The sequence below is a fragment of the Lonchura striata genome, chromosome 8 (genome assembly GCF_046129695.1).
Source record: "Lonchura striata isolate bLonStr1 chromosome 8, bLonStr1.mat, whole genome shotgun sequence".
Lineage (NCBI taxonomy): Eukaryota > Metazoa > Chordata > Aves > Passeriformes > Estrildidae > Lonchura > Lonchura striata.
In genome coordinates, this window is record NC_134610.1 from 30,039,926 (window position 1) to 30,063,896 (window position 23,971).

At 44.1% G+C, this 23,971-nt stretch overlaps 1 protein-coding gene across 1 annotated transcript in view; it reads left to right on the forward strand.

Moving 5' to 3' along the window:
- TMEFF2 (transmembrane protein with EGF like and two follistatin like domains 2) overlaps positions 1-23,971 on the forward strand; it is a 125,035-nt gene that overhangs the window by 53,069 nt on the left and 47,995 nt on the right. The window contains exon 5 of the mRNA XM_021531360.2: positions 19,520-19,616. Within this exon, the coding sequence (XP_021387035.1) occupies positions 19,520-19,616 (97 nt within the window). The remainder of the gene's footprint in view (positions 1-19,519; positions 19,617-23,971) is intronic.

The window sequence follows — 23,971 nt, forward strand, 5'->3', positions numbered from 1 at the left end:
TGGCGGGCTCTTGGAGCTCTTTGCAGGCTGAGCTCCTGGAAATGGTCCATTGTGTTGGCAGAGCTGGGGCTCCTGCTTTGCAGCCAGCTCAGCCGCCAACTGTCAGGTCACTGGGGGTTTCTGCTCCTCTAAAGCATCTCTCTTGCAGCCAGGACAATGCATGGCTCTGTTTTACTTGCTTCATTAGCTCTTTGATTAAACTACCTGCGATAGTAAGGCCAGAAAAGGGGATCTGTGTTTTCATTAATAAAGTGGTAACTGGGAGCTGGGCAGAGCATCTGGTGGATGCTGGTGGTGTGGTGCAGCTGGGATCCCCTCAGATGGACTCCTGCTACCCACCCTGACTTCTTCCAGCCCTCCCCTGACTTCTGCAGCTGCCCACAGCCTGCCACTGATGCTCCCACCAAACGCTGGAGGGCAGAGGATGAGTTCTGCTCTGCTGAAAAGCAGGACCATTAGCGAACTTCCTACAACCACGCGTATCTTAGGAAACAAAGGGCTGCCAGCTCTGGTTTGGACAGCTGGGATTTTCTGGCCTGTCCACATTCCGGGCAGTGATGCAAAAGCCTGTGCTGTCCTCCATGAGTGTTCAGATTCAAAAGAAACCTGGAAGCAGAAATCAAAGCTGGCAATTGTTTCTGGTTTGTTGGACCAGTGTGATCAGAGAGGCGGTGCTGCCCGGAGCTGGTGCAGGCAGTGGGGCTTTGCCACCACCTTCTCACAGTGCTCACAGCGCTGCAGGAACCACAATGCCAGCCCCTGTGGAATGGGCAGGAGGGGCTAGCACCAGGAGCTGCCTGTTTGAAATCCCAGAATGAGAGATGTGATGCAGAAACCAAGTTTTGTTAAGCTGAAAGAAGGCCTTATCAGATGGCTGGTCTTTTATGAATCACCTCTGTCTGGAGGGCTGCAGCTCATTTCGAGTAGTGATATTTAACCAACAGTTTATCTTTTTCTTCTTTTCTTTCGTTTTTGCTCTTTGAAGTGTCTTCCTGAGATTTGTGATGTGGCATCTCTAAAGTTCCTCCTCCCGCTCAGCCAGGCCAGATTTTTTGTGGGAGCTTTTTATTCCTGATGCAAAAGAATGAGAAAATTCTCAACTCCCATGGTCAGAGCACATAGCAGGATGTCTTCAAAACATTCAGGTGCTAGGACTTTAGGGAGGCCCAGAGCCCATATGAGTACTGTTATGGGGAGATCATGTCTGGGGTATAAACCACTGTATAAACCAGATCACACACACCACATAAAGTCCAAGCCTGTGTTTGCTCTTCACTCTGTCTGTGTATTAACATGATTCCACTTGCACTCAAAATGGGAAAGCAGTTTTAAAAAGGCATTTGGAAAATAAAGCAGGCAAATTATCAAGCTACAGAGAAGAATGTGTCTGTTTTTTTTAAGGTGTATTCACAAGTTAATTCAGATAGGAAATTATTCTGACAGGTAGAGAGTAAAGTTTGCTCCCGTAGGCTATTTATGCTTTATTTAGGGCTTAAATGAAGCACAAAAGCTCATGAAAGACAGAAAATTCTTCAACGTGGAAGACAAGCCTGTGGAAGTGAAATGTGGTTAATCCAACACCCCCTTGCCCCCAGTGATTTCAATTGCTGCCTGAGAGCAGTGCAAGGAGCTGGCAGCCCCTGTTAATGCAGCCCATGGCATGCTCAGGGACCAGGGTCAGAAAGCTCATTTCTCCACTACCTCTCTCCACATACAAATAGACTCTTTTAAGCTTTCCTGTGTATGCTTCAGGGTGCCAGGCTCCCAAGGAGGATAAAACACCCCTTGGAAACACACATGGTTGTTTTCAAAACCATGCACTGCTGTCAGTGGAGTTATGAGCAGCCTGAACTGGGACAGCGTTGGTAGCTGCCAGAGGGTTTTTAATGTGTGGTTTTTCCCCTCAAATGAGTAGTTTTCTACTTTTCCTATGGCTGAGACATGGATACAAGCTATGCACCTTGCATTTACATTTCAATGTAGAAATGTTATTGCAGAGTCTGAGGTAATTACCTTGTTGTTCCTTTTACTGCATGTAATTACAACAAATTCTACGGGGATAGTTTATAGCAACTCGGTGTGAAAATAAGGTACTTGAAAGCAATGGTTGTGTGAGGTGATGTTTACGCTTCTTTCGCTCTGAACAGGATTTGAAAAGAAATGTACCCTCATCTCCCATACGCTAAGTAGCTTTTCCTAAGAAATTTTCGTGGTGAACACACAGGGCTTGGTCCCAACATATTAGGAGTCAGCTCTGCTCCCCTGAAGTCTGATGGGCACCAGCCTGAGAGGAGCTGAAAGCTGACCACCCATCCATGAGCTCGGGGGCACAGCCTCCTTTCTCATCATGCTGTGTATGTCTGGGGCCACAGCAGTTCCTACATTTTAGGCTGGCACATCCCAGGTAGAATTTATCCCCAGGGGTTTTCCTGAAGCCAAATTTTCACAGTGTCTTGAGCAAGAACAGCACTGCATCTTCTGTAGCAAACACTTAAAATGTGATAACTGAAGACTTTTCCTTCCCACACTGGGCCAGATCCTTTTTTTCTGTCTCTCTGTATGTACACAGTGGATTGCACTGCTTGGCTATGTTTATGTCCTTGGCTATGCATGGGGAGTCTGGCTGCCTTACCTGATGCTTTGCTGCCATTTCAGTGGCTAGGCTTCCTTTCTTCTTACCTCTGTGCTCTATCTACTCATCCAGATATAAAGAGTTTAGTGGGATTGTTAGCAGAGGTAATGGAGAGACTCCTGTTGATTAGAACAGGACCTGAATCAGACCCTTCATTTTTCCTGGCTGTCACATGGGACACATTTATTGTTCTGGCCTTTTTCTTTTTTTCTTACATCAAAATTCACCATGGACATTTTTGCTATCATTATCTAGGAGTTTGTGGAAGAAAAAGTTGCATTTTAAAAAGTGCCTGCCTTGCTGCAATTTATTCCACTCTCTGTTTCCCGATTTTAGCTGTGCCCTCTTGCTCTAGCAGGGTTATAGAGGTTGAGTTTCCTCAGCACTAAGTAGAGAGAAAATCTCAAGGTGATCAGGAACCGTGCATGTAATATTCTTAATTGTTTTGTGCATCATTAAAATGTTCACGCATTTCATGTACTTCGGGCTCAAAATTGCCCATTCAGCTCTAACAGGTAATTACAGCAGTGACCAGGCATTCACAGGGCACCCGTGTGCTTTTGGAGATGACAGATGGATGTGCCTGCACCCAGTCATTGTTTTGGATTTCCTTTCTGGAAGGCTGTGTTATCACTGTGCAGATGAACTGGAATCCTGCCCTGAGCCTGGCTGCTCTCGAAGGAGAAAGGAGGGGAACAAAAGCGCATCCCGTGTGACCCCAGCACCTCCATGGAGCGGGCACCCATGGCTGGGGAAGCACCAGAGGCTGCCTGGGCTGTCAGAGGCTGTCAGTGCTGGGAGGCAGGAGCAGAGGGGACAGATTTCGTGCTGTGCCTCTGGCAGGTGGGGGCACATGGAACGAAGGTCTCGCGGGCCACCGGGGCTCCTGACACACATTCCATCAGGCACAGCTGCTCTGGGTGGAAGCAGGGCTCCCTGGGGTTCCCAGCTTTCCTGTCCCCAGATTTGGAGCTGACATTAGGAGCTTCACTGCTTCCATCACCTCCTGCCCCCTGCATCGGGGCGCAGTCAGCACAGGGAGCATTGTTTTGGAGTGAGGGTGGCGAGCTGAGCGCTAACACTGGCAGCTCATTGCTGACTGCTCTGGGAAATGTATTGCCTGTATTTCTGTATTAACATAGATTTTGCAGTCCATTTAACAAATTTTTTTAAGTGTCTTCGTTTTAAAGATGTCTATGCCTTTTCTCTAAAAGGTGTTTTATTATAATGGAACAAAATCTTGGTCAAGTGGAAGAGATATATTCAAAACACTGTGTCTAAGGGAATAAACTTCCCTCCCTAGAGAGGAAGATGCGGTTGGCTCCCCGATTTCTTCAGGATCAGATGAGCTGAAATCTTGACCACAAGGTCTTAGGTGTGACCAAATCCTCTGTATTTGCAGGAGTCAGAAACTTTCAGAGATTATGAAAAAATATACGCATACATGGGCATTCATCACACACCCAGATGACATGAGGATGTTTTAATTACATTGCCAAAAAGTGTGCCATGATTTCAGTGGGAATTTGTGCAAGTAAAGATTTGAGTAGTGCACAGTGTGGAGCCCAGCCACTCCCTAGCTTGCAGGAATGATGTAGTCATAGGCACGTAGTTCTGGAAGTAGCTTCAACTGATCATCTCATCCATCCTCCTCAGTCTGATAGGAACAACTGTAGTTGGACTGTCCCTTGTTCAGACCTTGCATGGACCAGTCGCAGAAGCCACCTCTGAGCACACCGGCTTCGTTTCAGTGCAGCCTGTTCCAGCCCATGGTAATTATTATGGGACAAAAATCTCCTAATATCTAACTTAAATCTCCTTTGCTGTAAATTATGTCAATTATTTCTTGTCTCAGGAATAATGGATGTGGAGAACAATGGACTATCCTTCTTTTTATAGCAGCTTTTTTTATATTCCTTTTTGTATCAGACGAGTAGTCTTCTTTCAGTCTTCCCTTTTCCAAAGTAAAAAATTTCCATTCCCTTAAGCTCACCATGGAACTGTGTTTTCTAAATCTTGTCATCCTTGCAGCTCTCCCTTGGACTCTGCAAAGGTGGCTGTCCCTTCTTAAATGCTCTGCTGGAGCGTTTCTCTACATGAAACCAGAGCAGCATCAAGCAGAGTGGGATAAGAATGCCCTACAAATGTGTCAAAATGTGGGGGAATAAATAGGCATCAGACTAGCCAAAATATTGATTTATTTTTTTTAAGCTCAGAATAAAACTGGAATTGAAGGTTCTAAATTTTTTCTGCATTAGACATTTTCTCTGCCATTTGTCCTGTTTTGACCTTTCCTGTCCCCAGGAGGTTTGTACTAGCAACTTCTATTGTATTATAACAATCTGGTCCTGGTTAATCAATGTGCAGAGCTCTCAGTCTCTACTCAGCTACATGTCTGTGTTTACTCCTCTAAATCATTCATGCTTTCTCTGTTTTGGTGTCCAGCCACTCCTCTAGTAAAACTTCTGAGGAAATTGCTTACCCTCTCTATCAAAGGGTAATATCTTGCATGTTTCTGCATCTTGTAGGTCTGAGTTTTCCCTAAGTAATTGTTCTTAGTCTGCCTTGGATTTCAATTTAAAAAAGCCTTAACCTGATATTTAATCAGCATTGGCAGCAATAGACCATTCATGGGGTTTTATGTCCTGCGGGTAAATAGCTCATTCCCTTCATTGTTCATTAAAAACAAATATAGTTTGCACTCTTTGTCTCTCCCCTTAAAAAAATATATATATAAAAAAATAAAACTTTAGTGTATTGCCCACCAGCAAATATTTCATTATTTATTGTTCAACTGCTGTTTCATACTTGGCATAGAAGATGTAAAAGAGGGTGGGAGTGCTGGAGGAATGGTTATTAGTGGTGAGGGGGAGAAGCAGACCCAAGGCAGCTGTGGCAGTGCCATTTCTCACCCAGTGGTGCTCGGTGCCATTAGCCATGGCAGCAAAAACTCTCAGCTGGCATGGTGAACCCTCGCACCATGGAGCACTTGGAATGGCTCCTGTGTGGCTCTGCACCACAGAGACACCATTTCCTGATTTCCTGACTCGTTTCTGCTGGTTTGAAATGAGATCCACAGTCTGGGGTGCGACCTCTCAAAAGGAGCTCTGTGCTTGATCATCCTCGTCGTATTTAACTGGGGTTTATAGTGTCCACTTGAGTCTACTGACACAGTGGGTGAGAAAATAGAGAATTAATCTTCTATCACATTGCCTTCTGTAGAGAAATTTCCTAATTAAACATAGCAGAAAATTACTTTAAAAGTAGTGTGTGTGGGGTGGGGGGAATCCTTCCTCTATTGTGAGCATGGGCAGTATTAATTGAAAAATTGTAATTTATTCATGCAAAGCTTCTAACTGCGCCTCATGTCTGCAGTGGTTTTGCTAACATGGCACTAGCTTTGCCCCTGACTTGTGTTAGGAAAATAGAAGAATCTACTTTAATTACTGTTTTGCTTCTGGTCAGTTTGCTTCAGCTTTTCTGTTCATATTTATCAATGTTTGCAAATTTGAGAAAAATCCCTTGATAATTGCCTCTTCTCTAAGATCTTCTCACTGTGACACTTGTCACACACACTGAGAATTTTCAATTTTAATATTCCACTCTATTAGCTACTAAGAGCACAGATAAGATAACAAGAAATGAACATCCCTTTTTTAAGCATTTTTGTTTTAAAATGATAACTTTAAATGTATTACTCTGTTTAGAAAGAAAAATCTGAGTGGATGGCATGATGGGTAATGATATGTAAATGGCCATTCATGCATGAAAATCAGGGCCACAGTTGAATGCATTAAGCAATGACTGATATAATCATTATTTTGGATTTTGCATCTGAAGAAGGGGGGGGATTGCAGATATCAAGTGAATTGCATATTTAAAGAAAACATTAATGTGCATGTAGAATAAAGAATATTTATTACATTTCTGCATTAAGTATTCTAGTGTTATGCTGTTTGAGCTTAAATAAGGTCAGTGTGCTGGGTTGATGCGTTTTATATTAAGTCTGGCTCTCACTTTGGCAGATCCTCCCTTTCCCTGTTCGTGCAGGACACCATCAGAGTGCCAAGTTTGTGATGTCAACTCTTCAGCTCCCTATAATGCATTTACCTACAGAAAGCTGCCTCTTGCTCACATGGGGGAGAGCTCAGGGAAGGCCGGTTGCTCACATTTTTAGAGCAATAATTTAAAGTTTACTATGGCTGTGATGCCTTTGTCTCTCTGGGGTTTTGCAGGCACTTTCCACATCAGTGGGATGGTGGGGGAAAGTTGATGCTGCAGTTCTGCTGGAGCTCTGGGGGTTGTTGCCCAGGAGGTGACAGTATAACTCACGCCTTTGCTTCCCAGCCAGGGCTCTGCAGCTGCTCTGCTTTCAGAGTGCTGCTCCCAGGAGACTGAAATGGGGAGAGGATAGATTGAGAGGTGTAGGCACACGGTGTGTGGGATTGGGATTGGGATGGGGCCGGGCTGTGGCACTCGGTGTGTGAGGATTGGGATTGGGATGGGGCTGGGCTGTGGCACTCGGTGTGTGGGATTGGGATTGGGATGGGGCTGGGCTGTGGCACTCGGTGTGTGGGATTGGGATTGGGATGGGGCTGGGCTGTGGCACTCGGTGTGTGGGATTGGGATTGGGATGGGGCTGGGCTGTGGCACTCGGTGTGTGGGATTGGGATTGGGATGGGGCTGGGCTGTGGCACTCGGTGTGTGGGATTGGGATTGGGATGGGGCTGGGCTGTGGCACTCGGTGTGTGGGATTGGGATTGGGATGGGGCTGGGCTGTGGCACTCGGTGTGTGGGATTGGGATTGGGATGGGGCTGGGCTGTGGCACTCGGTGTGTGGGATTGGGATTGGGATGGGGCTGGGCTGTGGCACTCGGTGTGTGGGATTGGGATTGGGATGGGGCTGGGCTGTGGCACTCGGTGTGTGGGATTGGGATTGGGATGGGGCTGGGCTGTGGCACTCGGTGTGTGGGATTGGGATGGGGATGGGGCTGGGCTGTGGCACTCGGTGTGTGGGATTGGGATTGGGATGGGGCTGGGCTGTGGCACTCGGTGTGTGGGATTGGGATGGGGCTGCAGCCCAGCCTCATCCCCAGTGGGCTCAGCTGTGAGCAGCAGGTGAGCAGCACTGACAGCAATGAGCCAGGGAGTGCCCAGGGGCACTGAGCAACCTCCAAAGGGCACAGAGGGCACACAGGTGAACTGCATCAACATGAGGGGATAAAAGGCTGGGTTGAAGGACAAGAATGGCACAGGCTTGCAGCCTTCTCTATCTCTGTATGGGCTGAAGCCTTCTGCTATGGTAAGGTGTTACTCTTTATAGGTGAATACTTAAAGCCTTCTGTAATTATATGGTGCTACTCTGTGTATTGTGTACATCTTGACTGTGACATATGCTGTGATAGAGAGGGTGTGTTTTCCTGTCTCATCTCATTTTGTGCTAAGATCTTTAAAGGAAAAAGGAAAAACATTTTGGAATATGAGAGAAATAAGCTCCTGTTACACAACACTGCATTAACAGATTCCTTGTATCAAAAGCAGAAAATAGCTCTGGTGCTAACTAAAATGAATGCATCTTGAGTTTGGAGAATTCTATGCTGAATGTCCATGATATATTCTCTGTCCTCTTCAACAGTAGCATATGATCAATTTTGCTACTCTGTCCTCACCTAATTATCGCTGTCGCTAATGAAGGGAAGTCGAGAAAAACATGTCTTAGTAGGTTAATAAGCCATCCAGAAAATTATATTAGCATGATCAATCCTTAATGATTATAGTTTCTCAGGATATTAGATCACCTGAAAGGTGTTTTTGGCAGAAATGTGAGGGGCAGTATGTATCATTTCACAGCCGTTCTTCCAGGAGTGCTCACTTGGTGTTTGGAGAGAAATACAGTCTAACTTTAGCTCAGGAGTTTTGGCCTCAGAAACACTGATTTACTCAGTGGAACTGGCTTATTTTATCATTCAAGGATCTGGAAGGGCAGCAAGAATGGGGGACTTTCTGCTTTCCCTTCTTCCACAAATATTTGTGAGCAGGGGGTGTGCACATTTTGTGTGAATAAGCTGTCAGTCTCAGATCAGTCTGACCACCTTGCAGCTGGCATTTCCCCCTTCCTCTCTCCATGATGATACACCATCATTTGCGATAGAGTATCTGGATTTGTCAGGATTTCTTTCAGATCTGTGGGTTTCTTGTCATTGTTTCTTCTTTAAGTACCCGTGTAGCCACCATTGCAGCTTACTCAGGACATGTTTGTTTCAAGGAAAACATTTCTCTTGAGCATGTCCAAAGAATTAAAGCAAATAGCAGAGGGTAACGATCATCAAACATCAGACTCATCAGACTCCTTTTTTTTTTTTTTTTATTTAAAGATTTCCCCCAAATTAAGCTGAATCACAATCCTCCCTTTTAATTTGTTAATTACACTTCTGCAATGGTAATGCAATCAGTGAATATAGCTAAAGTGTTTGTGTGTGGGAATCAGTATTAATGAGAAAGAGCATATTTGCAAAGTGTAATATGTATCAGCTGTTTGCCTTGTGTCTGTCTGCTGGGGTAAGGCTGCTCTCAACTGGACCCAGCTCAGCCAAGGAGGCCCAGCTGCAGGAAGAAAAAGGGAAGAGTCCCTTCCAGGTCATTCATTCCCTATAGTCCCTTCTACACTTCCCATGCTCAGGGAATGCAGGGGCAGGGTGCACTGCTGTTTGGGGCAGGGAAGTGCCCCATTTTGGGCAGCAGAGCTCTTGGAGAGCTCAAGCTCAGCAGCTGTGGTCCCCTGGCCAGAGCAGCAAGCCAGGGCTTTTGCAGCCTGCGTGCCCCCAGTGACTTCACAGGTGACAGAATGCCAAGCAAGCTCATAAAGGTTAATCACAACTAAGTGAGAATGAAATCTGGCATTTTCCTGCTGGGCTTCCAATTTTCTGTATATGCAGTGTATTGAAGCTAAGTGAGATTAAATGTTTAAACCTTTTGTGCCATGTGGCTCCCCCTATATCATAAACACGTCTGTAAAATTTTACTCAGAAGGGCAGCATTGTTCTGGTGTAAATGGATTCAAATCCATGCTTTTCTGCTTCTTTGAACTCAAGGCTGAGTTTGAAGTGTCACACTCAGCCCATTTGTCCTCTTAGTGGAGGTCTGGGAGGTTTTTTCTCCCAGTCATGTAAATTCTGGGTGATAGCACAAAATTAGACGCCCTGTTTATTCACAGACCTGGTTCATGGAGGCTCCTGCTCCTAAATCCTGGCCACCCTTGCAGGAGTGGCTGTGCTTCTAATTCATTAATTGCTTTGCCTTTCTGCCTGGGTTATCAGCAGTGCTGCCAGTGTTTTTCTCATGGAATTTTTGGACGCAACTATTTCACTGCATAAACCATAAACCAAGGAGTGCATTAAGCCAGTACTTGTGCACTGCCTCAACCTGCCCACTAATAATGGGAATAAAAGGAAGAAAACTGCTTGACTGGGGCTTTTTTCCCGTTTGTCCTGAAAGAGTGTCTTCCTACCAAGTATTTTCATGCAATTAACTGATGCCATATGTTTTCACGTTTGTTGAAGAGTAGGGTTATGTAAAAGATATGATCTATGTTGCATAAATATTGTATCTCCTCCAGCAAGACTTGGAGGCTTTGCAGCTGCCCTCATCTCAGCTTCTGGCAAGTTCTTTAGGTGCCAGCACTGCTGTACACCCCGAGCTGCAGCAGAGACCCAAGGACTGCCTACCTGCAGCCTTGGGAAGGCAGAAATACCTTCACATGTGTCAGGAGGGATGTCATAACAATTAGCTCTGAGATGCATTTTGGCTTTGTTTTTGTTTTAAAAGAGAGTTCTCACAGGGAAAGGAGCAAACTCATGTGTGAGCCCTGGTTGTGCAGTTCAGAGGATCACATCAGTGGTGGCAGATGCAGATCAGGGAGTGCTACTGCAGAAGTATTAAATTCTGGGGTAGGAGCTGAGAAGGGGGATTGGGGATCCACTGAGCTGATGGAGGAGGAGGCAGCTAAGGAGGCATCTCTCACAGCTCCCAGTCACCAGTGACAGCCTGGCTGAACGTGGCTTGTGACTGTCAGTGTTGGCACCCCACTGAACCACTGAACCCTTCTGAGACCCCACTGCTGGAAATGAGCGTGGCACACAAGCTTGATGCTCCTGAGCCCCAAGGCAGCTCCAGCTCTCTGTTACGTGTGTGCAACCTGCATCAACACCACAGAAATCAAGAGAAGGGAGTATTACATGGAACAAAAGCAGAGAGGGAGAAGAAAACTCTGTTCCTCTTGTTGTATCCAGTGATAGGTAGACCCAAGTCATTTTTACAGTGGATCTGCTTTATACACTGCTGATTATGTAAATGGGACATCAACTAAATTGGACTTTCACTTGCTCTGGCACTCCCTTCCATTGCCAGATTGATTTTACAGCAGCTTTAGTATAAATTAAAACCAGGACCAGTGTCTGTTGTCCATGCTTTAGGATTTAAAACCAGTCATTTTCCAGGATAATTGTGGTGCAGTCGAGACCAGGAGCAGCTTCCCAAAAATTGGTTAATACCCAGATTTGGGTTTCTTCACTGGCTTAAATGGAGTGGAATATTATCTCCTCTATAGTCTGCCTAAAAGATAGATTTGATGTCTGCAAGCAAAGACATGAAATTGCTATAGGCTTCCATTCTTATAGCCTGCCACCTATTTGATTTATGTGATAAGTGATCTCAGATGACCCTCCAAGGCACTGAACCATTAGAGAGTTATGTTGCACAGCGATAAGAAATCTTCAGAGATACCTAAATCTTCTTTTACCACTGGGAGTTTCATCTGTTCTGGAATAAAGAACATTTTTATGTATGATGTTGCTATCTTGCTAGCCATACTAATATTCAAAAGGATACACAGACTTAAATCAACAGCAAAATGACAAAGATCTTAAAACTGAAGTAGTCACCAAGTGGATGCCAGACAGCTCTTTTAGGTTTTATCTTTGTTCCTTTCATTCTGTTTCTTGAAAGATGAGTAGCTGTAAGGGTTCACATTTAAGACTTCTGTTAATCTTTCCACCAGGTAGGAAGCTGGCAAAAGCACCCTTTCAGTGTGGAAAGCCCTGGAAAGTCACCTGTTTGGGACTTGCTTCTTTTAGGCTTTGTGAAAACATGGCTTTGGATATTTTTTTTTTTCCACTGAATTTCTGTAAACTCGGTGATGCAGGTTTCTCTCTGCCTAGAATGAATGAAGATGCTCAGAACCTCAGGTGGGATGTGGATTCTTGGCAGAGGTCAGGGAAAGCACAGATGGGTAATTTCTGTGGTTTGTGTCTAACTGTAACACCTTCTCTGACAGAGGAAGGCAGCGCTGCCTCATATTCCTCTGAGCCTGCATCTCAGGCAGTATTTCTTCACAGAATTTGTAAGTGCTGTTGTTCCAGCATGTATAGAGTCCATACATTCCATCTATAGAATGGATGGCACATAGGGCCAGCCAGCCAGAAGCAGCTCATGCTTGACTCAGCTTCAGGGTGAGCTGTGATGGCCATTTTCTGACAAATAAGAAAAGTGTTAAGACATTGGGCACTTTCCTGGGCTGCACCTTCCTACCTACCTTGACACAGTGCTGACTTTTAATGATCCATGTGGCCAGGCAAGTCAACCTGAGGGAGGAGTCAGACATCATCTTTTTTTATTTCTCCTTGATCCTGAAAAATCTTCTAGTCCTTGCAGTTAGAGATACAGTAATCTCCTTCCAGGGTCTTTAATAATTGCCTTGAATTGGTGACCTGTGACATTGCATCCTCCCAGCTGTGGCCATGTCCTCTTGGTTATTTTGTCCATCCTGTTGTGCGTATTGAAATACATAAAAGCAGGGACTGATGCCACCAAAGCTTTGGCAGTATTTCAGGCATGTTTTTACAAAAAGATGTATCTATTTCTTGAAAATTCTCCTCCAAGGAAGCGAGGCTTCTCTTTAAATTAATGCAAGGCAGAGATGAATAGGCCCCATGTGCTATTTTAGCTTTTTACTCAAAGCTGTTTGTGAGCGGAAGCTCTTGGCAAAATTAAATGAGCCTACTCTTCCTCACGCTGGCAAATACTGTCAGTGCTGGTCATTGTACACCTTCATAAAGGTGCTGGCACCTAAATCTGCAGTGCTGGCAGCCCACAGACACCAGGCAAATGTCAAATTTTGTAGGGGGACCACACAATGGTGCAATAACCACAGCTGTTTCGTGTCAGTGTTCAGAAAGCTTACAATAGGGTTTTATTCAATGAGCCATTCCTTTTGTAACAGCATCAGAGTTATTTGCTAGGAGAAACTGGCCTCGACTAATCGCATTTAATTTTTTATCAAATGCACTGTGGGAGCTGCAGGAATATGCATGAGACAGCAACAAGCAAGTGGTGTTTGTTTAGAATAAATACACTTTGAGGAAGAAATGAATCCGTTCCCTGCTGGCCACGGTTGTAGAAATGCAGACGAGTCCCTGCAGGTCTGTGGAGGGTCATGGCCTGGCTCCAGACACGAGCACCTGCTGAAAGGAGAGCTGCAGCAGACAGGTGCAGAGGAGCAGCGCTGTTCTGGGAAACCATTCCCATCCCATCTACTTTCAGCCACGAAAAGCAAGCTCTGGAGGGTGGGAATGCTGCCAGGGGAGACCCTCGAGCCCCCAGGCCAGGTGACAGCTGGAGAAGGCTCCCGTGGTTCCCCAGATGTTGAGCTGGGCCAAGTGAGGGTCAAGCTGGGCTGGCAGAGGTGCTCCAGGTGTGTGGGGAAGTGTTGCTGGAATACTGTGGCTGGTGGGAAAATGAAAGAGCCAAGAGAATTAGAAGGCAAGGCAGGAGGTAAAAAGTAAAAGCAGGAGTGCTTAGTAATAGTGTGAAAAAAATTTTGTACTGGTTATTCCCCAAACTCAGGGGCCTTCCAGGCATTTTTCTTGCACTATGAGACTCCATATCCAGGGCAGAAGCACAGCCTTCACCCACTAGGTGTGAATGAACCGAGAACAAGTTGAGCTGCTCCAGAAGTGCTGCTTTCCTGTCTTGACATCAACTCAGCATTGGACTGAAATATCGTGAATCAGCCCTGCAAAAGTAGTTTTTAAAAATTATAAATGTGAGAGTTCCCAGTGTTTGTTATATTCACAAGCATTTTCTCCACTGCTTTAAAGCTTAGGCAGAGCTTTCAAAGCAAATATATATATGGAAGCTGAGATCCTTATATGTTGAGATAATCCACTGGTTATGATTTTTAAGGAAAAAAAAACCATAAGCTGAGAATCACAGTATAAATACAAGAGCTGAAAAACACTGCAAATTGAGTCTGACTGGCATCAAAGCAGTGCCAGGCTCTATCTACATGGTCTTTAGCAATAAGATAAGAGCACATTTTATCAGCAATCTGAGCTGTGGCCGGGTGCATCTAGTTCCTCCTCAAAAACCCTGCTGGGTATTTACATCACACTAAAGTCATCCCATTAACCTTTTCCAGCACTTGGCTGAGAATGGCAACACAGAGGTACCCAAGGATGGGACGTGAGGCAGCAGAAGCCCTGAGCAAGCTCAGGTGTTGCACAGCTGTTTAAATCACCTGCCCATACAGCAAAGAGGGGGTTTCAAGGATTTCAAGGACTCACCTGTGGTGCTGTGGAGGAACCATCAAAGGCATGTTGGTGTGAAGGAGAATATTTCAGGTCTCCTTAAGAAGAAGTTCTGTGTTGGGCCCTGAGCTGGGCACAGACACTGTTTTCCCCTGCAATAAGTAATTTCTCCAGAGTGTTTATGGGTGTGAGAGAGGGCAAATTTGTATTTATTGAGATGGAGCCAGCTGGCAGGAGTAGAGCAGAGCAAGGCACGTCAGAGTTTGAATTTATTACCAATACTGTAGGCCATTTTCCTTTCATTTTGACGGTAATGCCGTTCTGAGCCTCTGCCAGGCTTTGAGGGCAGAGCCACTGGCAAGTTGACCCCCTGCTTCACACCCTTCATTTTTCTCACTTTGCAGGTTTTGACTGAGCTAATGCTTTCAGGAAAAAAGGCTTATTGATTAGAGTGATTTTGCTTGCAGCATCTGGGCTTTTATTGGTGCAGTTTGTGAGGTGTTGTTAGCTGTCTGGTAGCGCAGGTAGTGCTTGTTCTCACACATCTAGTAAATTCTGCTGGCTTCTCTGCCCTCCTTGCTTAGACCTTTCTCACTTCATCCACTCACCTTCTCACCTGCCCAGAGCACTCCTGTTAGGACTGAAGTGTGTGGCAAGATCACCTGAGCTGGTCTGAAGAGCATCCTTCTCCACTACATTTTAATTTGCTTGTTGTTTTTCATTCTGCAATACAAAAATGGCCATCAACTCTCATCTCCCTGTGATCTTTGTTATTACCTAGATTTTATAGCTGAAAACAAGCATGTATCCTGTTAGGATGAGCTAGAGCAAGCCTTTTTTTGAAGTTTTTCTTTCAACAGTAGCAAAGATATCCCACCATGAGGAGTCAAGTCAGAATCAGGGGTTATGATAAGCACGTGTCTGATCACATCGATCAAAGGAAGACTACATCAGAGTAATCATAATTCATAATTCATTACAGTCATATTTTGTATATTCAAGCATGTGGTGATGTTTTATATTGTTTCTTTGTTGTGTTCTCCAGTGTAGTTGAAATATATTGGGCAAAGATTGTTATAATAGTCCTAAAAAGCTGTGTGAAGTCTGAGCTGAGGCTTTCTTGAGTTTGCCCTATTACCTTCAGAGTCATGTTAGTAAAGAGAGGTTCAGAGATCTGTGTCTAGCCAGTGTTGCCACCTGATTGTCTCTCTCTCACTTCCCACACCCCTTTACTCCTGCAGTATGGCCTGTGGGGCAAGATACCTGCATGTCCCCTCTGGCATTTTGTGTACCAGACCAACATGCTGTACATACTCCTAACCATGCCACTGGAGCTGCTTTTCTGGAAATAGAGAGGAATTCATTACCATCCTGGCTTTGCCACTCATCAAGCACCTTGGGAAGACACTGAGCAGGGGTTATTCAGAGGCTTGAACACAGAGATTTTGATGTCTATGTTTTAAAACCTCTAAACCACCCATCCAGCTCCTAATGGAGCATGAGTGGGGGAAGCTGTGTGGGCAAATTCCTAGCATGATTTTTTGGGACTGTAGCTACAAACATTTTGTAGGTCTGTACCTACAGAGAACTTGATTCAAAGAGATTGAATGTAAAGAGAAATTAGAGATGGCTACAGTGGCAGTGGGCAGTTTTGGGGCTTTTAGTTTTCTCCTGATGTTACAGGAAATAAGCACAGGGTCAGACCAATCTACTGATGACACTTTCAATCTGTTTTTTTTTGTTGTTGTTTTTTTGGGGTTTTTTTGTTTGTTTGTTTGTTGTTTTTTTTTTTTTTGGCTAGGGAGACAGAGTAAAATGCTTCAGAAATGGTTTCTTTCTTGTGGGACCTGCAAACAATACAGACATTCTTGAAATCACAGCTATCTCATCTGAGCACTGTGAGAATGCCAGAGAAGGACCAAATGATTAAAACAGGAGCTGTTGTGGTTACCACAGTCCACTGACTCTGTAAATTGTGTGTGGTGCCTTCACAGCTGAGAATTCATATTGCTTAGGAGATTCACATAGTCTCTGAAGTGACTTTCAGGTAATGTTAGTGACCTTCTAACCCTTGTTAGCACATTTCTTTGGACTCTCAAAGTTGATCATCTTGCTATTAAAATAGGAATCTGCAGCTTAATATTTCTCAGTTATGTGAGTAATAAATGGTGGGTTTCAGTGATTAGCCTCCCTGGAGCACACCTATGTTCCTGCAGGGCCTTGGTGTTAAAACCTCAATAGTTGCTAATACGAATACTACCTAACATGCATGAGAAGAAGACTCATTCTCTGTTTTAGAAGAGGAATCCAGAAACCAGATTCTTTTTTGCTAACAAATTTTTCCAGTTGGGTTAGGAAACAAGTGCAAATCAGCAAGTGCAGTGAGGGGAAAAAAAGAAAAAAATAGTCACCTTAGAAAATAAGCATCCACCAGTCCTCAAGCTAGAAAGCAGCAGGAAGTATTGGGAAAATAACTCGTTGTAAGATGTTTGATTTATCAAAGCACTTATCTGCACAGCATGGAGAAAACAAGCCCTGTGTGTGTCAGTTCTGGGTGTGGGTGCATATGCCAGTGGGTATGTTTGTGTAGGGAGAGAAAACACACCTATAAGAAATGTAAAGAATAATGTTACCTGTGTTACTGACAACAGAAAGAGTATAAACAGGAGATAAAGAGCTGTCTTTTTTGGTAAGGACTGCTGCACATTTGCACATTTAATGACAATGTGCACATTGACTATGGAAAGCTGGTCACAGGGCTTCTTCAGAAAAATATGAAGGAGTGACCTATTATTTTCAAACAGAAATTCAGAACTGCAACGTGCTGTGGAGTGGATGATCTTCTCCAAATCAGTTACTTCTCTTCAACATGTTCAGTCTTTCAAATGCCTTTTTTAATGGTTTAAGTAGCTGTTTCACTTACTCTGTGCTGTAGAGCCATGTGAGGTCCCTGGCCAAGCGACACGTGCTGGGCAGTGAAGAATATAAATGTTACAAGGAGGAAGAGAGCAGAGCATATGTTTTAAATTAAAAGGAAATGCAAGGGGAGTGATTTGCAAAATAACAAAATACAGAAATTAAAGCTCCATTCCATCAAGTATGTATTCTCACCCTCCTGAACTGGAGCAATTGTCATGCTTCTGATAGGTGAGGAATGCTTGGCTGTTGTAAGAAGTCATCTGCCCATAGGTACCACAGTCACTCATTACATGTCCTGCCTAAGATCTGAACCACTGGAAACCCCCAGCCACGATTGGCTGTCAGAGTTATCTCCTCAGTAAAAGAGATTTCTATATTTAAAATGTAAATTAAACTCTGCAGGCCTGGATGTAGCTGCAGGGAGATGGGGAGGGTCTCATGAGTCCCGTGATGCTGTGGGGCCAAAATCAAAGGGCAGCACATGGAGATGCTAATGGTGTGAGGATGTGGCACCTGAACTCCTTGTCCACCCTTGTACATTAGCTTTTATAATATGTAAGCCTAGAGAGTTTCTCATTCATTTAAGGAAACAGAAAAACCACAGCTCAGAGTCCCTGTAAAGCCTGCCAACACTGTAGAACAAAAATCCAGAGTGTGTCTTTCCTGGTTTCCCCTTTAGTTTGTTGTACATTAATTTTATGGATATAAAGGTGAGCAGATTTGTAGAAATAGAGCAAAACTACCTTTTTTTTTTTTTTCCCCTTTTGGGATAATCAGATAGTCAGAATGGTTTTCATAGGTGAATTTATTTCAGTTAAATATAGTGTAAATTCAAGCATGACTGATAGGAAATGAATGCAGCATAGTCCATACCTAAAAATACCAACACTTCCTTTGACTATATTAAGGCTCAGGAAAAAAGCATTTTAGATAAGTCATCTACCTTTGGTATTTCTGTGATTTCTATCACTGTAGTATCTAAGCTTATCACAATATTTTAATATACTTGTTTCTGCATTCTCAGTTGGGAGGAAATTATATTATTCCTGTTATGACATAGTGGAAAGCATGGCAGAGGTTATATAAGTTGTCCAGAATAGGAAGCAAATTTGTTGAAAAACAGGCATTGGAGTCACCCTTGCTGTTCTAGAGGCAAAATCTCTTTCTCCTCAAACAGCTTTGAGAAAGCCTGGAATTCTTGTCGGTTTTTGAGTAAATAACAAAAGCAGCTTTTTCAAACTCAGAGTCCTCTGGTAGCAACCTGGATGTACATCAGGCAGATGTTTTGTCTGCTGACTGTCACTGGGGCTACCAACACACTCAAGCCTGTCCAGCAGCCCTGGTGGGCTGCTCCCAGGTGTGAGGAGCCTGCACCACGGAGCTGGCTCCAAATGCAAGAGAGATGATGCTGCAGAGGCTGTTGGTGCAGAAAACAACATCAGCCTGAGCAGAGCTGATTGATGCCTAAAGTCTGCATTGGTTTAATAACTCTGCAACTGGCAGGATATCTCTAGGTACAGTGTCTTGCTGGAGTGTGGCATCTTTCAAAATATACCAAAAGGTGTTTATACACTTCAGTAGAAACGTAGATAATGTGTCTTTTGGATCTTTTAATAAACCTTCTTTTTGGTGCCTACTTCAGTGGTCTCCTTCTGTCTTTCAGTATTCAGCCATCAGTATTTTTTTGCAGTCCTCTTACACCCATATTTTTATTTTCCCTTTAGTCCCTTCTTGTCTTTGTCTTACGGGCCAGGTACAAACCTTACACAATTGCAGACATCAGCATTGACTTTCCCCTGGTTTCAAATTTAACCTATGCTGGAGATTGTCCTCTCCTCTGGACAGCACTAAATCTTTCCTGCCAGAGATAAACTAGTCCTTGGGGCTCAGAGCTGTGCTTCTGCAGAGAAAAATGTTTTGCCTTTGGAGTGGACTAGATTGCGCCACATGGCAGGTAATTTCAAAACATTTTCAAGGAAAGCATCCCCTTGGGGCCATCTCAAGGCCTTCATGGGTAAAGGACACGAGGCAGCATGTGATGCTGTCCATGCCCCTCCATTATTTTCCCAGGAAACAAAGCAGTAAGGCTCAGTGGGGACATGGCCTTCCTGGGCTGCAGCTTGAAGGGGGTCATGGAATAAGGCAAGAGGGAAAAGGAAGGGGTTTTCTCTGCTTTTCCTTTCCCTCTGTAATGGAGGGGATTTCTCAGAGGCCAGCATGGAAATCTCTGTTTTGCTGGCCCACTCAGGAGCACTGTTGGCTGGCCATCAGCTTTGTGGGCAGCGCATTAAGCTGATGCAGTGAATAGATTTTTGTAGAGAGAGAGAAGTGCTTTGCTGCAGTGCTGTCTTTACTAATGTATATTCTTCTGCTTTCCATCAAACAGTCAATGAAGGCTCAGGTGAAACCAGTCAAAAAGAGACATCGACCTGTGACATTTGCCAGTTTGGGGCAGAGTGTGATGAAGATGCAGAGGATGTTTGGTACGGTAATTTGCTCTACACTTCTATTTTAATGAATGTTGTATTATTTAAAGGTACTGTGGTCTGGAAAGCATTACAAATGTTAGATACTCTGTTTTCTGCACACAGAGATTCATCTCAAAGTGACTGAGGTAGTTATCACTCTGAAAAAATGTATAAAACACTCTGGTTTATAATTTTGGAACATGCACAATTCAGACCAAGTTTAGAAACACAGTTATCCATTTTGTTGCCATTATAACTTATGTTATTCCATCTGGGGTTTTACAGCTTCATACTTCAGTAAAAATAGAATTGGGAGAAATAATTGACCTAAAGCTTTTCCAGTTAAAAAGTATCATTAGTATTATCATCATGTTAATTCATGTGTGGCATTAGAAAGGCTGGGAAATCTGTCTCGCTTTTTCCTAGTTTGTTGGAGTTGAAAACCTTGCCCTCAGTTGATTGAAAAAATGAGACCATACACTTAGACATTTTCTCAGTGGAAATGGCTTTAATTTTTATTTTTTAAAAGGGATTTCAAAATTATTCAGGCTTTTTATTTTAAACCTTAATTACAAAAACTGAAGGGAAATAATTCTATCAACTCAGACTTTTATTTTTCATTTTGCCTAGGATATATGCAAACTTACATTAAGCCAACTCTGAGCTAATAATTTCATTGTGGTTTTGGAACAGCCAATAGATCAAAAAGGTCACAATTCACAGAGCTATATTTCTAACAGTGCCCTAATGTCATGCCTGGTGTTTCTCTCTAAGTAACTAGGACAGATTTAGAGAGATAACAAAATAACCATGCAAATGTCAGAGCTGCTGTCTGGATGGTGCTTCTGGAGCTGTGGGCTAGTGGCACCTGAAGAATGGATGCACAAACTGGACAGTGAGGTGTCAGTAAAACACTGAAGCCAGAGCTCTGGTGTGGAGAATCAGAATGGAGCAGACAGGAGTCAATAAATGAATGGTGAACATGATGGCTGGGCCCAATTTTGGGCAGCTGACCCCACCCGGGCAAGGCATCTGTGCACCCTGGTCAGGCATGAAATTAGGAACAGTTCTGCTGTAGAGTGAAGGAGCTAAGGAATATTGTCACGGTTATCCATTTGTGCTCATTTTGGTTTTGTTTTGCCAGCCTCTTGGTAATCTCTGGTTCTAGTCCGTAAAAAAAACTGAGTCCTTGCTCTGGCTTCAGTCATCAAAGGAAACTGGTGTTGAAAAACAGGAGCAAGGTGCATCATGGTTATAGGTTTCAGTAATACAATGAAATTTGTGAGTGAGAAATTGCCTAATGTTGACTTTGCTTAAGAAAATTACCCCAGGTGTTATGATTTTCATTGTCTCCTTGACTGGCTGTCCTTGAGAGCTTTGGTGGCGCAGTGTAGAAACAAAACCATGGTGAAATTAATATATCAAAATTCACAGTCTAGTGCTCATGTTTTCATAATTAAGTGTGCTTCCAAATTGGAAGGCAGGAGAAGAGAGGGGCAAGGAATAAAATTAGCTACAAGATAACATTATTAATCATAAGCACTGAGTAGCAGTGTTTATTTTTTTTCCAGAAATAGCTTGGTAAAACTGCCTGATCTAACTTACCCCAGTGTTCCCACTGCAGCTTTTGCACAATCTAATTCCTCCCCTTTGAAACAACTTGGCTTTTACAGAGCAGCATAATGATGGCAGGAGTGAGGTGCTCAGTCTGTATTGACAGGCACTCTTCCTGCAGGGGAAGGTGCTTCTGGGGGCAGGAAGCAGGGAAGGGCTGGCACAGGGAAGATGCTCCCAAACAAACTGTTAGGGGGCAGGAAAGCCAATTCCACCCAGAAACCCAAACCCCGTGTAAATCCTGTGAAAGGTCTGCTTTGAAGTAAGCAACTTCATATGCCATAACAAAGCTCTATTTTCCTGTCCTTGCCCCCTGATTAGTCTTGGATAAGCATCTTCCTAAATAATGAGCCTTTTAGCTGTCAGCTTTCCATTATTTTTATTTCTAGAATAAAAGTGCACTATGTATAGAGGTTGTAGAATCCCTCTTTCCAATATATGTTAGTTGAATTTTCATGTTTGGCACCAGAGGCACATATTGCCCCACTCCCCTTGCCAAGAAATGTCAATTTATTATTTTCTCACTATTTTTATGAGGATCAAGTACCAGATGTAAGCTGGGCTCCTTTAGCTCTCTCACCTGACTGATGAGGTTTGTAAAATCCAAACAGGGCAGCAGTTCCTGATGGTCCTGGGACCTGCTATTAGAGGATGTCAATCCCAGCACCAGCAGCAAATCCCTGTCAGTCAGGAGCAGTCTGAGGGTGCAGGGTCAGTGCCTGACCTGCTCCAGGTAAGAGGAATGCAGGCTGGTGGCAGAGCCAGACTTCAGAGAGCTGGAGATGCAAGGCTGGCTGTTTGCCTACTGTTTCTAGGGTGCCAGAGTAGATCAGAAAAGAGAGCACAGGTGTGATAGCAGATGTGGCTGGGTTGCTGATGATTTAAAGTGACAATTGACATTCTTCTGCATTGTCACAGTCTATATTTTGCAGACCGTTATCTCCGGTTTAACTCTTTTTTTTTTTTTTCCCTTGGTTATTCATTGCCAGTTGTCACTCATCTAAATTGTGCTATTGTACTCTGTCACCATTATTTTTAATTCTTTTTATTTGCGTAAAACCAATCTGTTAATGGCTAGACTCCTGGGATTCTAATGGGGGGGTTGGCACACAGAAGATTACTTGAGGGGTAAGATTTGTGTGAACATTTTCTGGAAAGTACAGAGGAAAGGCAGGGAAGAAACCTCTGTAATAACAGGTTTTCCATGGCATGCAGAAGCACACATGTGTTATTATCCTATTCTGCAGTCAAGTATCATGAGAGTGAATGCAATTTGGCATTCCATTAGTGAATCTCTTTCTCTAAGTTAAAAACAAAGGTTGTTCACTTGCAAGTCTTTAACATCTTGCTGCTTTAATATGTGAAAGCTTCTTGTCACTAAGAGGATCGTGTATTACTGGCATTATTCCCACCTTTAATGCATTTTGCACCAGTGGGCTTTATGAATATTTAAAGCAGGGCAGTGGCTATGCTCTTCAGCACGGGGTTGCAATCTATTGGTAAATCAGACATTTGGTGTTGCTTGCTTTGGGTTTTATTTCTGAGCTGGCTAAGGAATAATTGATTTTGTAAGACAGGGCTGCTCAATGTAACACCCCAAGAGATATGCTTAAAAGGAATTGAAGAATGAGGTGTAACATTTTGAACCGTGGTGTATTGCTCAGACCTTCCAAAAGCATCTAGGAAATACTCACTGTACATAAATAGTGCTCACCACATGGAGTGCCTGCTCTCTGCTGGAGTGGCATAGTGTCAGTGCAGAACCACATCAGAAACCTGGGTTCCAGCATTAATCTCCTTCTTATGGACCACTGAGGAAATAAGAACACTCCCACACTGGACAAGTCATGGTTTGGATAAATGCTGGGCAGCTGTTTCATAGGTCCACCAATATGCCCAGAGTGGAAGGAGATAAATAATAAGAAAGATCCTTTGGTTGAGTTTCCAGTTGGAAAATGCTGACAATAGAGAGGAGCATTTACTTAAAACAAGATTAAAGCCTGCAAACCTCTGACTTGCAGAGTTAATCAAAATCAAAATGATGAATTGGGGTTAAATATGCATGCTCTCCCTTTGCATTCCAAGATCAGCAGGTCAGGCAGCAGCAGCAGGAAGTGCAGCAGTGCCCACAGTGAGATGCAGGTTGCTGGCTGGAAGGCAGACACGCAGTGGTGTGCTCAGAGACAGCTTCCCCTACAGCCTGGCAGTGGCCAGGGAGGTGAGGAGGCCCCTCCAGAGTGTTCCTCTGCCTGCTCCTTCCTCCCTCTGGAGGCTGCAGGTGGAGGAGAGAGGCAGGAGGTGCCTGACCCTAGAATGGGCCACTCAGGTGTTTGTAAAAAGGTGCCTCAATGCCCCTGCTGCTTCCTACAACTTGGTCCTACTCACCCCAACTCCTTGGCTGGGAGTGGAGTATCATGCTCTGCAATAGACACTGTGCTTGTGGTAGGAAACTTTCTTCCCTCCTCACAAGCCTGGCCCACAATGGAGTAGCCTTTTCCATTCCTTGCAAGTGGACAAGGATCCCACTGGGCAGGTTCAGCTCAGGAGATGATGCTGAAGCCATTCTTGAGGGTCACTGATGACCCCAGGCTGGGACTTGGAGGGAGGCATCCAGGCCTGGAGGAAGGAGCTGTGCTTGCTCAGTGGGGAGGAAAGAAGGGCTGGTCCCAGGCATGCTGTGCCCCTGGGTGGCATTCCTGGGTGAGGCAGTGACACTGCAGTGTAATTAGAGCAGGTCCTCGTGTCCTGTGCCTCTG